The 16984-nt window shown below is 41.3% G+C and overlaps 1 protein-coding gene across 1 annotated transcript in view; it reads right to left on the reverse strand.

Annotated features, from left to right (window-relative positions):
* Positions 1 to 13118: 13118 nt before the first annotated feature.
* mst1rb (macrophage stimulating 1 receptor b) overlaps positions 13119 to 16984 on the reverse strand; it is a 40537-nt gene continuing 36671 nt past the window's right edge. Inside the window, exon 22 of the mRNA XM_036559825.1 lies at positions 13119 to 16679. Within this exon, the coding sequence (XP_036415718.1) occupies positions 16448 to 16679 (232 nt within the window). The 3' untranslated portion in view covers positions 13119 to 16447. The remainder of the gene's footprint in view (positions 16680 to 16984) is intronic.

The following is a 16984-nucleotide window of genomic DNA, read 5'->3' on the forward strand; positions in this document are numbered from 1 at the left end:
ACACCAATGAGGATCAGTAACACCAGTGACTCCTATGGTGAGACAGAAAAGTGGACGTTTCTGTAGAATGACCCATACATACAATAATTAGAGTTTAACTCAGTTACTCAGTTGATGGTTCTATCTAAGGGTGCTTTCACACCTACCTTGTTTGGTCCAGACTGTCAGGCTTTTCAGTTTGGTGTAAATCAAAATAGCAGGTGTGAAAGTGCCTTAGACCACAGTCTGGACCAAAGGAGCAAAATTTGGTCGTGAATCCGTTTCGGCTCGTTTGCAGTGTAAAAACACTTTTTTTGTATGGTTCAGACTTTTGGACCAATTACAGGAAGTTTAGGCAGGCTATCATCACCCATTCAACAATAGAAGAAGAAACAATGAGCCGCTGTAGCACACGGGGAGAAGCCTTGAAAAAAAACTCATACCTCATTTTCTGAGCCGATGACACAGAGGATACTCGTTTTTCTCCAATTAAAGGGAAAAGACTGCCCACCGAGTAGACGCCAGGCTATACTTCCCCTGATACTTAACACTGTTAAGAATAGGGACACGCAGCCGACACTTTTCCTGGACTTTACTCGTGTTGTACTTATGAATTCTGTGTGGTTTTATGTACCATAATCTATTTGTATATGATTATTTCTCATCCTCCCTGAGAATTAAACAGGCTGTTTTTGCTACAGTGCAAAACAATTTGAATGTGGCTAACAGTTAAAGAAAGTTAGCATAAAATTATAATGTTAAACAATGCCGGTGTGGCTAATAGGCTAGTTAAAGAAAGTTAGCATAACACTACAGTGCTAAACAATGCTAATGTGGCTAACAGTTATGAAGCTTAGCATAACACTACAATGTGGCTATAAGGGAATGAAAGCCAGTTTTGCTGGCTAGCATTACATTATGGTACTAAACAATGCTAATGTGGCTAACACTTAATGAATGTCGATGTTGCTGGTTAGCGTGACATTAGCTTTGATACATAATTTGCCGCCATTGTTTTGTTGACATACTCCATATAATGCACCGAAGCTTTGCCTTCTTAGCAAAGCTTACAATAGGCAAATAAAACAAACAAACAAACAAACAAACAAACATGCAGGTTCAGTTGTTTGCTCCCTTCAGATAAACTCAAAATTCAAAGATGCATTTCCCTCCGAAGTGTTCAGGGTCCAAGAGCCCTGGTCTAGCTTTGCTTTCATCAGTGAGCCATTACCTTAATGAAGGAGCTGCATCAGGCTGAGGGTCTGCTGAGGGAGGACGAGGTGGTCTAACCACGCAAATCCGGCCCTGAAGAAGCACAGAGTGATTTTCTCTTCTCTAATATCCAGTTTGGCTCACGTCTGTTGGAAGAGAGGGACACAATGTACACCTGAAAAAGAAGGCAGCAATCACACCCGGCCTACAGGGGGCGCTGAAGCACATATAAACTGAAAGCAGCATAAAGTTCACGCCAATTTTTAAAAAATTTATACATAGACATCTGGTTCCTATCACCACCACTACAAACTCTTCTGACTCAGGTTCACCAGGAACGGGGCATTTCACACCAAACCACTCTGATAATATAACTGTGCAGAGGCTGATTGGTACATAAAGGTGGTGCTGATTCCTGAATCACTCGTTTCATACTGAACAACGGATGCCAGAGACCCGCAGTGCCGCTCTGAGACTCAGCTACAGGCAGGATAACTGTTCACAGGCTGGTCATCCATTACAGCGCTTCACCACATCATCCTTAACTGTTTACTCTGTAAGCAGAGAGTTTTCTGCTTAAGTGAGTTCCAGATGGCCCACTGTGCTCAGCCTCCAGAGAGAGAGAAGACAGAGTGACAACAGCTTCAGATTTCTGCCTTAAAATCCTCTCACTTTTAGAGTTATCCATATTCATATATTCATCACTGAGCGAGAAATGACTTACCTCGGAGAGGAAAATCTATATATAGAAGTTGGTGTGGTTTCTTTTTAAAGGGCTCATGTAATGGAAAATGGAATTTTCCTCACTGAGTGTGTTTACATGCATTTAATAATCCGATCATAATCTGATTTCTGCAGTTATCTGATTATTTAAATGGTCATGTTAACAGCACACTGATTTCTTAGATCAGAATGAGGTCTAGAAATCTGATTAAGAAATCTGATAGAAAGGCTGGATTTGGCTCAGTAATCAGATTTCTCAGTGCATGTGAACTCTTACTCTGATTTCTTTCAGATTTCTCAGTCTGAGCATGTGCGAAAACAGACGGCAGCACCGGAAATAAGCAGCAGCGTCGCCGCGAGATGCAGCAAAACACTTTCTGATTACTGTTTGACTCATGTAGACCTGGAGTTTCCCCATTATCTGATTACTCAAGTGCATGTAAACGCATTGATCAGATTACTGACGAAATCTGATTTTCTGCAGTTATTATTAATTGCATGTAAACTCACTCACTGTTTTGAAATAAAAAAGTTTGATGTATTATTAAATACTCTCTTTAACTTAGCGTTTAATTAAAACTCTAAACTTCTAATTTGATCTGTTTCGTTTTCTTCTGATTCTAAATAAATACTAATGATTTCTTGTATAACTGTTTTATCACCTGTCTGTAAAGCACTTTGAGCTGCCACCACATGAAAAGTGCTATATAAATAAAAATTATTATTATTATTATTATTATTATTATTATTATTAATACATTGTAAACATGTGAAAATATGTCCCGTCCTCCTCAGTCCATATGTGGAAACTATGCTCTCAAATGAGCCCATTTTGATCACTGTTTTTGTGATGTTAGCTTTTAAAAAAATATATATAAATTTTTCTCCATTCAAAAGGAAAAGGCTGCCCACCGAATTGACAACACGCAGACGTCAGACTACACCTCCCTTATACTTTACACTGTTGAGAATAAGGAGACGCAGCGAATATACTTCCTGTAATTTGCTTGTATTGTACTCATGACTTTTGCGTGGTTTTATGTATAATAATTCATTTGTACATGATTGTATCTCATCCTGTCTGAGAATTAAACAGGCAGTTTTTGCTTAAAATTATATTGTTAAACAATGCCGGTGTGGCTAATAGGCTAGTTAGTGAAAGTAAGCATAACATTGCAGAGCTAAACAATGCTAATGTGGCTAACACTTTGTCACGCATCGGGAAGATTCGGACTTCATTTCCCAGCATGCATGTGGAGATCACATGTCAAAACAACTTCCCTCGGACTCGGAAACCGAAACAGACTCCATTGCCCACAATCCTTCAGGAGATCACATGACATCAGACACTTCATGAAAGCTACTGTGGCTGGTTAGCATAACATTGGATTTGATTCATGATTTGCCACCGCTGTTTTGTTGACCTACTCTGTTTAATGCATTGAAGCCTCGCCTTCTTAACAGATCTTACAACAGGCAAAAATAAATACGTAAATAATTCAGTTGTTTGAAATTTAAAGACGCTTTTCCTTCCGAAGCATCCATTTTGAACTCACTGTTTTTGTGATGTCACCATGACCAACACATTTACAAATGGCATATCCACCAATGACATATCAGCCCACAGCAGTTTAGCTCCACCCACCCAACTGAAGTTGAAAGGAGTGTTTCATCCTGGACTACCTGGACAGCCAATCAGGACAGAGCTAATGTATATGCATCAGTTTTTAAAGCACAGTAACACAAACAGCCAGTTTAACTCTATCATTTTAATAGAGGTTGGAAAATGATCATAAAAAATGAATGATGACTGTTTTAGGTATATAAACACAGAAATGCAGAAAAATGTAGCATATGGGCCCTTTAAAGGGTTAAAGTGGCAAACATTGGCTTTACATGTAGACGTAGGTACTCAGGTGAACTACAGCCGCCTGTGTACAAATCACTTCATTCTTCCTAAATGAAATATTTATTGAGATTGATCTGTCCCCCCATTTAAACAGCGCTGTTATACTCAGCCGTCTCCTCTGAGAGAGGATTCAGATCCATCTCAGTTCATTAGCAGAGCTCTCTGCAATGAGTGTTACAGTGATATTGGGACTCCTTTCCAAAGTGCACCTAAAGACATCAACAATTTCAGCCTAATTGGGATTGTAGAGGCAAAGCCACAGGGAAATATTTCCAGCCAAATTATTTTACACTGAAGAAAATAAGAGAAAAAATATGCAAGATTAGGGAAATAAATGCTGGGAGGATACAAAGTTATATGGCAAAGGAGTGAACTAATTGCACGAAATTAGGAAAGCTGAGTAATAATAGCACTGTGAATGGGACTGTGTAGGAAAGAACGGATAACGAAAGTAGAAAAGCTTTCTTTAGGGACGAAAATATAACTTCTATATATCTTTATCTTTATCGTCCGCTTGTCAGTGGTAAGAAATATGATTGCCGTCGTGGCTTAAATTGCAACCTGAGAAGCTGCAGAGGTTGTATTTGCTTTCAACTTCAGAAAACAACTAAACATGTGAGTTGACTGGGGGGTGCCAAAACTTTTGCACACAACGCAAGCAAGTAAACAAAGAGAAACTGTGTTGATGTAACATAATTTATGTGGACAAGTCTAGTAAATGCAGTTACATACGTCAGAGGCTGAAGCTGGCTATATTTCATGGAGAAAATAACCGAAAAACCACATTCCACCATGCGCACGAGGGAAAAGGTGGGCTTCAGGCTCGCACCACGGGTGGTCCAAAAGGTCAAAGTAGGAAAATGGACCAATAGCGTTAAATTTATAGCATAAACTTTGGCGTGACTAATATACTACATGCACACTGTGTGACCACAAGTATGTGCACACCTTTCCTAATGATTGAGTTCAGGTGTTTTAGCGACAAGCAGGTGTATACAATCATACAGTCTCCATAAACAAACACTGGCAGTAGAATGGGTCATACTGAAGAGCTCAGTGACTTAAACATGGCACTGTCGCAGGGGGTCACCTTTACTACAAGCCAGGTTGTGAAATTTGTGCCCTGCTAGATCTGCCCCAGCCAACTGTAAGTGCTATTATTTTAACATGGAGTCGTCTAGGAGCAAAAACAGCTCAGCCACGAAGTGGTAGACCACGCAAACTCACAGAGTGGGGCCACCGAGTGCTGAAGCATGTAAAAATGCCTGTCCTGTGTTGCATGACTCACTCCAGAGTTCCAAACTGCCTCTGGAACAGCCTTAGCACAAGAACTGTGCGTCAGGAGCTTCATGAAATGGCCAAGCAGCTGCACACAGGCCTAAGATCACAATGTGCAATGCCAAGCGTCGGCTGGAGTGGTGTAAAGCTCGCTACCACTGGACTCTGGAGCAGTGGAAACATGTTCTCTGGACTGATTAATGATGTTTCACTATCTGGCAGTCTGATGGATGAAACTGGGTTTGGAGGATACCTACTGGAAAGCACAGTGCCAACAGTAAAGTTTGGTGGAGGAGGGATAATGGGCTGGGGCTGTTTTTCAGGGTTTGGGCCTCTTAGTTCCAGTGAAGGGTGTTAATGCTATAGCATACAAAGACATTTGTGGCAGCGGTTTGGGGAAGAACCTTTCCTGTTCCAGCGTGACTGAGCCCCTGTGCACAAAGTGAGCTCGTAAAGACATGGCTTGACCAGTTTGGTGTGGAGGAACTCTGGTGGCCTGCACAGAGCCCTGACCTCAACCGCACTGAACACCTTTGGGATGAACTGGGGCGTCAACTGTGATTCAGGCCTTCTCGTCCAACATCAGTGTCTGACCTCACAAATGCTCTTTAGACTGAATGGGCACAAACTCCCACAGACACACTTTGTCTGAACAGTGGAGGCTGTTATAGCTGCAATGGAGCTACTCCATATTAATTATGATCATTTGCGGGGTTAAACATCACTAAGAGGAACTCCACATTAAGGGAAATTAACTGCTACTGTTAGCAAATTCCTGCATCCTTTTCCATTCAAGTGAATCGGCTTGTTTTGCCAGGCAAATATTACTCACCTTAGTTGTGACTGTGGCTTTAGTCCTCTGAGAGTATTAGAATGAAGAATGAAAAGCTATTTATCAGGGCCTAGTTTCCTAAAAGCATCTTAGTGTTAAGAGAGAGAGAGTGTTTATTGTGATGCTCGCTCTACCACTTAAAGCTGCACTAAAGCTTTTTTAGCATTACTGAGGCAGGAGAATAAAAACAGGCTGAAGTGTGTTGTGCAGCACTGCTGTGAGTCGCACTGCAAACCGTTGGGTCAGGTGTTTTTTACACCACGTCATACATCTTTACATATATATATATATATATATATATACACACACAGATCAGGCATAACATTATGACCACCTCCTTGTTTCTACGCTCATTGTCCATTTTATCAGCTCCACTTACTATATAGGTGCACTTTGTAGTTCTACAGTTACAGACTGTAGTCCATCTGTTTCTCTGATACTTTGTTAGCCCCCTTTTACCCTGTTCTTCAGTGGTCAGGACCCCCATGGACCCTCACAGAGCAGGTACTATTTGGGTGGTGGATCATTCTCAGCACTGCATTCTCAACACTGATGTGGTGGTGGTGTGTTAGTGTGTGTTGTGCTGGTCTGAGTGGATCAGACACAGCAGTGCTGCTGGAGTTTTTAAACACCTCAGTGTCGCTGCTGGACTGAGAATAGTCCACCAACCAAAAATATCCAGCCAACAGTGTCCTGTGGGCAGCGTCCTGTGACCACTGATGAAGGACTAGAGGATGACCAACACAAACTGTGCAGCAGCAGATGAGCTATCATCTCTGACTTTACATCTACAAGGTGGACCAACAAGGTAGGAGTGTCTAATAGATTGGACAGTGAGTGGACACAGTGTTTAAAAACTCCAGCAGCACTGCTGTGTCTGATCAACTCAGACCAGCACAACACACACTAACACACCACCACCACATCAGTGTTGAGAATGCAGTGCTGAGAATGATCCACCACCCAAATAGTACCTGCTCTGTGAGGGTCCATGGGGGTCCTGACCACTGAAGAACAGGGTAAAAGGGGGCTAACAAAGTATCAGAGAAACAGATGGACTACAGTCTGTAACTGTAGAACTACAAAGTGCACCTATATAGTAAGTGGAGCTGATAAAATGGACAATGAGCATAGAAACAAGGAGGTGGTCATAATGTTATGCCTGATCGGTGTATATTCCATATTTAGTTATAACTTACATTTTTATAGTTATACTAAAAATTTGGTCCTGTATATCTGTAATGTAAAAAAACAGAAATACGCCTGTATCCACTTCTTTCTTCCCACTGGTTGAGTTTGTTCCGGTGCAGACATACGGTTTTGGTTGCTGGATGTAAATGTGGGGTTATTTTTGGCGTGCTGGAGGTGATGGTGATCATCAGGAGACTGCGCTGCGCTGCCTGGAGGAGAGCGTCTGCGTGAGGCTGCTTTTTCCCCTCGGAGCCTGTCAATCAACATTTCTCCCACCAGCCCTCAGCTGGGAGAAACCACTGCTGACTTTATTTCCAGGAGTTTCGGAGGAACTGAATCTCCCACTGTATGCCCTGCAGGCATGATACGGCGTCAGCTCTCCAACATTAGCTCTGTAAACATGTTTGAAGTTCCAGGATGATTAGGTTATCAAAACAGAGCTTAGTCTCAACACAGGCCTTGCGTTCTCTATGCATTCTGGTCACAGACTTGCTTTTCATTACAGATGATATGGTCTTGTTTATTAATCTCTGATTATAAGCAGACCACGCGTCTTCAGTTCAGGGCCGAAAATGCAGCAGCGTTAAGATCTTTTTCCTCGATTAATGTAGTTTTGGACCATATCGTCATTTATCTCACACACACACACACACACACACACACACACACACACACACACATCAGCTAATACACCCTGGACAGGCAATTAGTTAAAAATAGAGGTACAATGTTTTTACACAACAGTGACATCTATACTAAGTCACTGGTTTTACAGCAAATACAAATAATATTAAAATAATATGGTTTTATGTATGTCAGTGTGTTCATTTAACCATTTCCAAACCTCTCCTAGAGGAAGCCCATTATTTGTAGTTATCGTCCAAAATTTGGGAAAAAATGGAGGTACAAGTTTTTTGTCTATGGTTTTTTTCTAGAAGGGTAAAAAATTTGTATTCATTCTGATTTTTCTTGGTGATGGAGGTAAGAATTGCACTAATTCCAGCTTGACTGTATTTTTCGCCTATAGATCAGTGGCTGGGCTAGTAGTCAGCACTGGTTGACACCACAGAGATTCCCAAAGGTTGCATGATATATTTGGATCATTCTCCATTTGGAGTGGGGAACAAAGGTGGGCTTAAAAAGATGCTTAAAATATTAGACACAGCTCCAAAAGTCAGTATGTACCTTTACACAGTTGAGCTAAGATTAGTGTGTTTCCCTTACGATTTCTCTGATTTTTCTTTTTTTATCCTTTCACAGTCGCTCTGCATCTGTAAAACAGCTCGTCACAACTATACAATTATATACTACATTTAAAAAAAATATGTATTTTATTTGAAAAATTCATTTGTCACAGTGATTTTGGTCACTGGTGTTATCAGGACTCTTATTTTACATTTTAACACAGTATTTTCAGCTCTATTAAACTGCTTCTTTGGGTCGAGGCTCATCAAAGAGGAAGCATTTCGAGGCATGAGAAATCGAGTCACACTCACTCACTATATTTCATTAATTTATTAATAATTTTGTTTATCAGGCAGCTCATAACCTCTACATGTCAGCGGTGTTATGTGCTTTAATAGCTGGGTAATTAAGATTTTGTTTAAATTTTGCCGTTTATCATTTTTTATTACTGATTTTAAATAGTTGCAGAAGGTCACCTGACCACCAATGAGTCCACCAGTTTACAAAAAACCGCCAGTTTTAACCAGAATGTCACTGGAGTCACCGTCACTGGTGTTACACCATATTCATACAACACCAGTGACTGTAAAATATGTTTGGAATTAAGCTGTCCTTTCTGCATATATGAAATTAGGAGATGTTAATGGACATCCATCCATCATCTAAACCACTTATCCTTCTGGGTCGCGGTGGGGTGCTGGAGCCTATCCCAGCTGTCATTGGGAGGAAGGCAGGATACACCCTAGACAGGTCGCCAGTCCATCGCAGGGCATGTTAATGGACATATTTAAGATTATTTAGTTTTGGGATGAAAGAAGTTGATGTTTTAAAAATGCATCCACCTGAGTTCCCACTCCAAATGGAGAATGACCCATTTGTGTAATGCAAACTGGGTGTTGTAGTAAGAGTTCATTGACGAAGGACAACATGAAAACAATATAAAATTCTATCAAACCAATGAGGCTGAGGTAGCTGAGCTACAGAACACAACATAACACAACAGACAGCTTATTAAAATCTAGTTTTATGATAGAATGACCCTGTAATTTTCCAATCCCAGGCCGGACAACTGCACCATGAGTTTTGTTAGCAGAGCAAACACTGAACCGTTCTTTTATTTTATTTATCGCTGTGTCCAGCAGGGCCCTTCACCACTCTGACCTCACATCACCCCTCAGTGTGAAGAGAACAGACCTGGCTTCTCTCGTTCTATTGTTTCGCTCTGCCTCAAGGATACGCTGGTGAAATATTGATGATGTGTACTGAAGGTGCTGGGTGGGTTTCTCGGGGGAGGGAGGAGGAGAATGTTTTTTCTCCTTTCAGATGAGTTGACAGGAAGCTCTAACAGATCGGACTCATGCTGACACGCTGCTCTGCTGTGTGTCCAATGTCTGCGGTACCTGTGGAGTTTTGGTCAGGAGCATAGTGACCATCACAAAGGGCAGATTTACTAAAGCTTTATCCAAACTATGGTGAGAAGCCCACTGCAGCAACTTCAACAACAAAACCAAGAGCTGGACTGGAATTGATTATTACAGCTACAGACCTTAGCCCCCCCCCTACCCTGTTAATCGATGGGACCACCGTAGCACAGCAGTGTTAAACTTTTAAAACAGACTGTAAACTCACTGGCCACTTTATCAGAAACCCCACCCTTAAAGTTCAACTTTCCTGAAAAGGTATATCAAATAAGCTGCTCTGCCCGCCTTACTTAACACTAATGCATCTGATCCAGCCAATCAGGGACTTGGAATGAGTTTAATAAGCCTGAGCAGGTGTGGCAGATGTGCTTGGAGCTAAACTCTGCAGGAAGGTAGGTCTCCAGGATTGGGGTTGATGACCACTCCTCTGGTGTAAGGGTTGCACAGACTAGTCAAAGATGCTTTAAGCTTACTGTTGACCAGTCACTGATCACGTGATAATGACAATAACAAAGTGGACGCCTCAGAGAAGACAACAGGTGAGGACACCGTTGATTTTGGGGTTCGTATCTCTGGTTTTCGGAAGGCTATCAATGTGATCCAGGTCTCGTTGGAAAGGGCACGTCATGCTCCATGGTCTTGTGGAGTCTTGCTTCATTCGAATGTTTCTCCGCCAATCGATAGTGATGCAAATATCAGGTGCTGAGCGTCGTCATCTCCAGGATCCTAAAGACTACAATAAAAAGTCATGTTTCGTTGGAGAGACGGCTGAACGCCCTATAATCCTGTAAAGTGTGAAGTCAGTTACTCTTACTTTCACTGAGTTACGGTGCTCTAGATTTCTCTGGTTCTCCCAACCTCCGCCACGGGTGAGCGTCGCGGCAAGGCTGCCTAGGGTGCGCCTAAGTCGGATACAGCCAGAAACACTTAAAGAACCCTTTGCATGAGTAATGAATTCTTTGCATGGTGAAATGGCTCTTCAGATCGATGGAAAACGTGCTGTAGATGGTTCTACATAGAACCTTTTTGAAAAGGGTTCTATATAGCACAATAAGGGTTCTTCCATCGTAACAATGGTTCTTTGCATGATGAAATGGTTCTTCAGATTGATGGAAAATGTGCTGTAGATGGTTCTATATAGAACCTTTTTGAAAAGGGTTCTATATAGCACAATAAGGGTTCTTCCATCGTAACAATGGTTCTTTGCATGGTGAAATGGCTCTTCAGATTGATGGAAAATGTGCTGTAGATGGTTCTATATAGAACCTTTTTGAAAAGGGTTCTATATAGCACACAATGGTTCTTCTGATTGATGGAAAATGGGTTGCATATGGTTCTACACCAAAAGCTTGACACTGACATTCAAAATGGTTCTATATTGAACTCATTCTAAACAGAACCACTGCCTTTACTGAAGAACCCTCTCTAAGTGTGCACTATAAAGACGCTCTCACTGTAGATCAGGGGGGCCCAGTCCTGGTTCTGGAGGTCTGCCACCCTGGGGAGATCACCTCCAACGTTAATCTAACTCACCTGGTCCAGATCATGGAGGCTTTCAGGAGGTTCTGAATAGAACAGCCAGGGGTGGATCTGAACTCTCCATGGTGGTAATTTTCCAGAACCAGGATTGAGCTCCTCTGCTGCAGGATCTGCTCGTGAGAAACACTGAGGAAGGGAGAAGTTGTGGAGTTGAGGAAGGTTTATGTGGAAGTTGTGGGGCTGAGGCTCCAAAGACGTCAACACAAAAAACGACAGGAAGGAAATAAACATCAGAAAGTTTCTCCTCACAGCGCAGAGTGGAAGCACTGCTAACACACAAACATCCCTCTCTCTCTCTCTCTTTCTCTCTTCCACTAACCCCTCCCCTTTTCTTCCATCTCTCACCAGCTTTCTCTTTCCTCTTAACTTTCTCTATTTCTCTGCTCTTCCATCTTGTTTTGTGTTTCCTATTTGTCTTTTTGGCTTTTTTTACTTTCCTCTCTCTCTCTCTCTCTCTCTCTCTCTCTCTCTCTCTCTCTCTCTCTCTCTCGACTGCAGTGATCAGTTAGATGTTGTTGTTTTCTGCGGACCTGTGTTTGGATGCTGCACTATTTGAGAGCCCCCCTCCACACAGACACAAACACACACAGAAAGACAGCACACACTTCTGCTGTCATAGGTTGTCTTGTACACACACACACACACACACACACACACACACCTGCCAATGTCTGCTGCACCTCACACACTCTCCATGCAATGAATCACACACACCGATATCTACGCAAACAAATGAAACCCGTTTCACGCCGAGCAGTGAAGAAAAGGGAGGTGATTTTCTGTTTCTGGCTGCAGTGTCAAAATATTGACTTATTTCCTTAAAATACTGACTATCAAAATAATTACTTAGTAAGTAATTATCATGAGATACTATGTCAAAATAATGATGCAATGTAAAATACTTTCTTGAATAATACATACTATTTTAGACAGTAAGTGCATATTTTGGGGAAAATTACTAAATATTTTGAGAAAATAAGTTATTATTTTGAAATTCTACATCAGCGTTTAGGATATTTAGTCAATATTTTGACATACTGCAGCCTAAACCGAGGAGAAAAATGGGCTTCCACACATGCAGATATTCACACACACACACACACACACACACACACACACACACACACACAAATAGTACACACACACACAGATATCTGGCTGTACATTCACACAGAAAAATGCAGCATTTCACTGATACTGAAAGGAAAAAAGTGGTCTGCTGTATTTTGGAACTGTACCACACCCCAAAGTCAGTGTACAGCAGATATATGAACTATTAAAGCTCTAATGTTTTCTATTAATGACACAGAAATTACAGAGCCATATTTAGAAAGTGCTACTGATACTGTAAATGCAGCTTTATGTATATGGAAGAGTCACATAACTGCAGCTCATCCTGCACTACAGTGACTCCCCTGCAGCTGTGAGGGAGGAACTGTACTGACATCTTGTGGCACAATCCTGCCAGTACAGCCTCAGACAAACCCGAGACATGACAGATGATATTTTACCACCACAGAGGAGACAAACTACAGGTAATTTCGTGCGAAAGTTTCAAACAAACAATAATAATAATATCTGCAAAACAAGAATTAGATGACAAGGGCCATATATGTTTTGAATTTTTTAAAAGTAATTCTCATTTGTCTTATTATTTGTATAGGCAACATTTGTTTAATATTTTATAATTTTATCTAAATATACTGGCAGAAAATGAACAACAGAAACAGAATAACGCCACTCATAAATGGAAGAGAACAGAAAATATCATCAGATGGTAAAAATGTCAAAATCAGCAGCCAACAAGAACTCAAAACTGACTTCTTTACATTGTGTTTTTATTCAGATATCTGTGCTACAGCATGAACGACATTTACAAACACTTTTTTTTTTTTTTACTAAATCTCAGTATCTCAACTAGTATCAAGGCCAAAACAGGTGTCAGAAGGTCTCCAAATAACAGTGCCCATCAAAAAACTCATAACAAATTTGAATTCTAAGAGTTAAAATAAATTACTGTGACATAATCCTAAACAACATTCTGACTTTGTTCTAAATAATGGGAATCCCACTGGATTAAAAATAAAACTGCACAGGACATGGAAAGCACAGACATATGAAGTCATTCATTAATGCACATTTCAAATGAAACTATAACTGGAGTCTAAAAAAAAGAACAAACTATTACACACTATTTCCAAATATAAAAATTACTTACAAACATATGTGCCAAAATATACATCAGCTACAGCTCAAGTAGTCCAAGCGTTCCTTTTTCACCAAAAACACATGCTAATTTTGACTGAAAGCTAATGGAAGTCAGTTAGCACTACACTAACTCTCACTAACCTTTTCATTCTATTATTCTCTTTAGCCGCTTCATCCAGCTAGGGTCACGGTAGCTTTAGGGAAAGCAGAAAATCCCAGACAGCCGTACTGGAGTCACTGTCCTGGACTGTAGTGGTGAAGAGGGAGCTGAGCCATAAGGCAAAACTCTGCCTACTGGTTGGTCCACATCCCAACTCTCACCTATGGTCATGAGCTTTGGGTAATGACCGAAATGAGATCGTGGACACAAGCGGCAGAAATGAGCTTTCTTCACAGGGAGGCGGTCTACGGTCTACTTGATAGGACTAGGACCATGGACTCAGATTTGAAGGTGCGAATCTGCATACCAACTGTTCACCCAGTGAGCGCTGGAGGCGTCCATAAGATGGAGCCAAAAGGACAAAATCATCTGCGAAAAGCAGAGACGCCACCTTCCGGCCTCCACACATAATGTCCTCCTGACCTCGGCTACCCCTTGACACCTTGTCCACGAACATCATGGACAGGAGTGGAGACAAGGCACGACTTCTCACTAGTAACAACCAAGAGCCAATGGGAGTCAGTTGGCACTGAGTGAATGAGATCATGCTTCCTAGCCCTCACTAGCTTTCATTCACTGTTAGCCACACTAGTGTTTTCAGGTGAAACATTCCTTTAAGTTGTATTTCCAGCTTCAGACACTCATCAGTGTAACGTTATAAGTGTGACCACTGTCTCCTACTGTACGGATATAAAAGTCAGTGATGTGCGTGTTTATCAAATCATAAGAGTAGGTCAGTTCTCTGCTTTTGAACAACTAATAGCACTAGTTCTCCTTTTCACCTGCTAATAGTGCTAGTTCTCCTTTTCACCAGCTAATAGCCCTAGTTTTTATTTTCATCTGCTAACAGCTCTAGTTCCTGTTTTCACCTCCGAACAGCGCTGGTTCTTATTTTAACCTGCTGATAGCTCTATTTTTATTTTCACCAGCTAATAGTTCTAGTTCTCATTCTAATTGGCTGTTAACACTAGTTCTTATTTCCATCAGTTAATAGCACTGTTTCTTATCTCCACCAGCACACTGTACTAGTTCTTTTTTCATCAGCTAATAGCGCCAACTCTTATTTTTATCTGTCAACAGCTCTAGTTCTCCATTTCACCAGCTCTTTCTTGTACACACTGCAGTAAGTGATGGTTTTGCTTCTACCAATGCCAGTGTTTCCTAAAGCCTCACATTCTTCAATTCCAGTCTCAAACTAGACCAGCACTGCACTGTTTACCTTTAGCATCTACATTAATTTAACACACATCATTCAATTGAGAACAGCCTCAGTAATGGGCTGACGAGTTGAATCAGATGTGTTCAAAGCCGTTACATGTTCACTAGCATACAGTTCCCATAGGAAAGATAACTGTGTGCTAGCTAAGACAATGATCACTACGCTGTAGGGTTGGATTATACAAATTGTTCAAAATCTCTAATACATTATTTCTTTTTAACAATCACAGTTATGTTTATGGGAGAATCTTTCAATAAAAACAGCCAATTGACTTGTTCACTAAGCCACGAGCAGGAAAAGCCCTTCCTCACTGTGGAGGTATGTGCATGCGAAGGAGCCAGAATAACCTGAAAAATGGTAAACAAGTCGCAAACTAAGATGCGATTTCTGACAGATTTTCCCAGTGATTTCAAATATGTTTCTGACACTTTAACGTGACTTTCAGTTTCAGTTTCAGTTTCCCCCCATTCAAGGAGAAAGGAAACTTTCCTATTAAGACTTTGGTGAACTGATCAAAGATCCTCACTGACACAGTTACGGTTTCACTTGGAAATACGTTACAGTAAGGAGAGAAAAGGTTATGATTTGTGATTCACTGTGATTTTAAATATCTTTAAAAGAATCTTTCTCCATTGTGCAAAAACTACCCTTTCTTTGCACTGAACCTCATCACTGTATTTCTGTACTTCTTCCATCTGAAGATGCCAGGTTTGTTTTTGGTGCTCCAGTAATGTTCGCTGGACGGCTTTTTTGCACTGTTAAACACTCAGTATTTAAGCGGCAAAGTTCATGATCGCCATCTCAATGCAAACATGATATCAGTGGTCAAAGACATTGACACTGACCAAGCGTAATGCTCTGAGAAGCCTTCTGAGAGCTCTAACTTCACCAGAGTATGTGAGCAGAGCTACGTTATTTTGCTTGGAGTGGCTGTTCAGAAAGTCGAAGCGTCAGTTTTCTCTCTCTCGCCTCTCTCTTTTCTTTCTCTCGCCACACCGTCCTTTTTTCCACACTGACCATGTCTGCGTGGCACGAGTGATGCGGCAGGGACTCTGTGTGTTTGTTTACCCTCAGCAGTTTTTTCGCTTCAAGCCTATACCTTCTGAAAAAAGCCTATGTAACACAGCATGTTGAGCTAGTTTTTTGTTTATTAACAGCCATAAATTATATAAGTAAAGTGTGTAGTGTCCTGTCCACACATTCAAGACAGAAAATAAATATCATAAGAATGAATCATATGAAGCAGAGACGGACCAGAGTTTCTCTGATATGGGAGTCAAGAGCATGAAATAGAAAACCCGGAGTGGAGCTGGAGTGGAGTGATTACAGAACGGTTTGAGCAAGGAGCTCCACTCCACTCACATACTCTGATCCTCACTTATGAGTTGTTCTCCATGACCAGGAGCGAATGAGGGAATGAATTTCAAGTCTTTCCCTTATATTCTTTCGTCTATGGTACAAAAAGCTGTCCTTTTTTAAAACGATATTCAGTAGCTTGTAAATTCCAGCTACACTGCTACTTAATAAATAAATGATCACTGGAGTTTTCTTGGTCACTCTCTTCACTGTGAGTGACAGTGCTCCGGGCCAATCAGGCGGAGGCTGATTCCGCCTCCTCTGCGTCTGAAGACTCGAACTCGTCTGCGGAGTCGGTGAGGGCAGGGTAAGGCCGCGGTTGATCCAGGTTAACGTATGTGACCTTCAGGCTGATGTAGTGTTCTCCCTCCAGGCTGGACAGAATGGCCATTACCGCAGAAACCAGCGTAGTGAAGCTCGGACGGCTCTCCGGATCTGGGTCCCAACACTGCAGCATTATAGTAAACCTGCACACAGCACAGTGATTACGGTTGTAATAATAGTAGTGTTTTGACCACACTAGCAATGCTTGGTATTGTGATACTACACTCGAAACTATACTACGGCAAAATATTCAAGACATTAATTACTGTTTGAGCACTCAGCGATTACTGGACTGAACACAGAATTCAAATTACAGCTTAATTAACATCTCTGACTAAAATTCAATATATTTTATTAATATACGGCTGCCGAAACCACGGTGGCAAGCAGGCATTTGACCCACCACTTTTCAAAGTACTGGGGCGACGCCCCACAACTTTTTGAGTTC

The sequence above is a fragment of the Colossoma macropomum genome, unplaced genomic scaffold (assembly GCF_904425465.1).
Source record: "Colossoma macropomum unplaced genomic scaffold, Colossoma_macropomum, whole genome shotgun sequence".
NCBI lineage: Eukaryota > Metazoa > Chordata > Actinopteri > Characiformes > Serrasalmidae > Colossoma > Colossoma macropomum.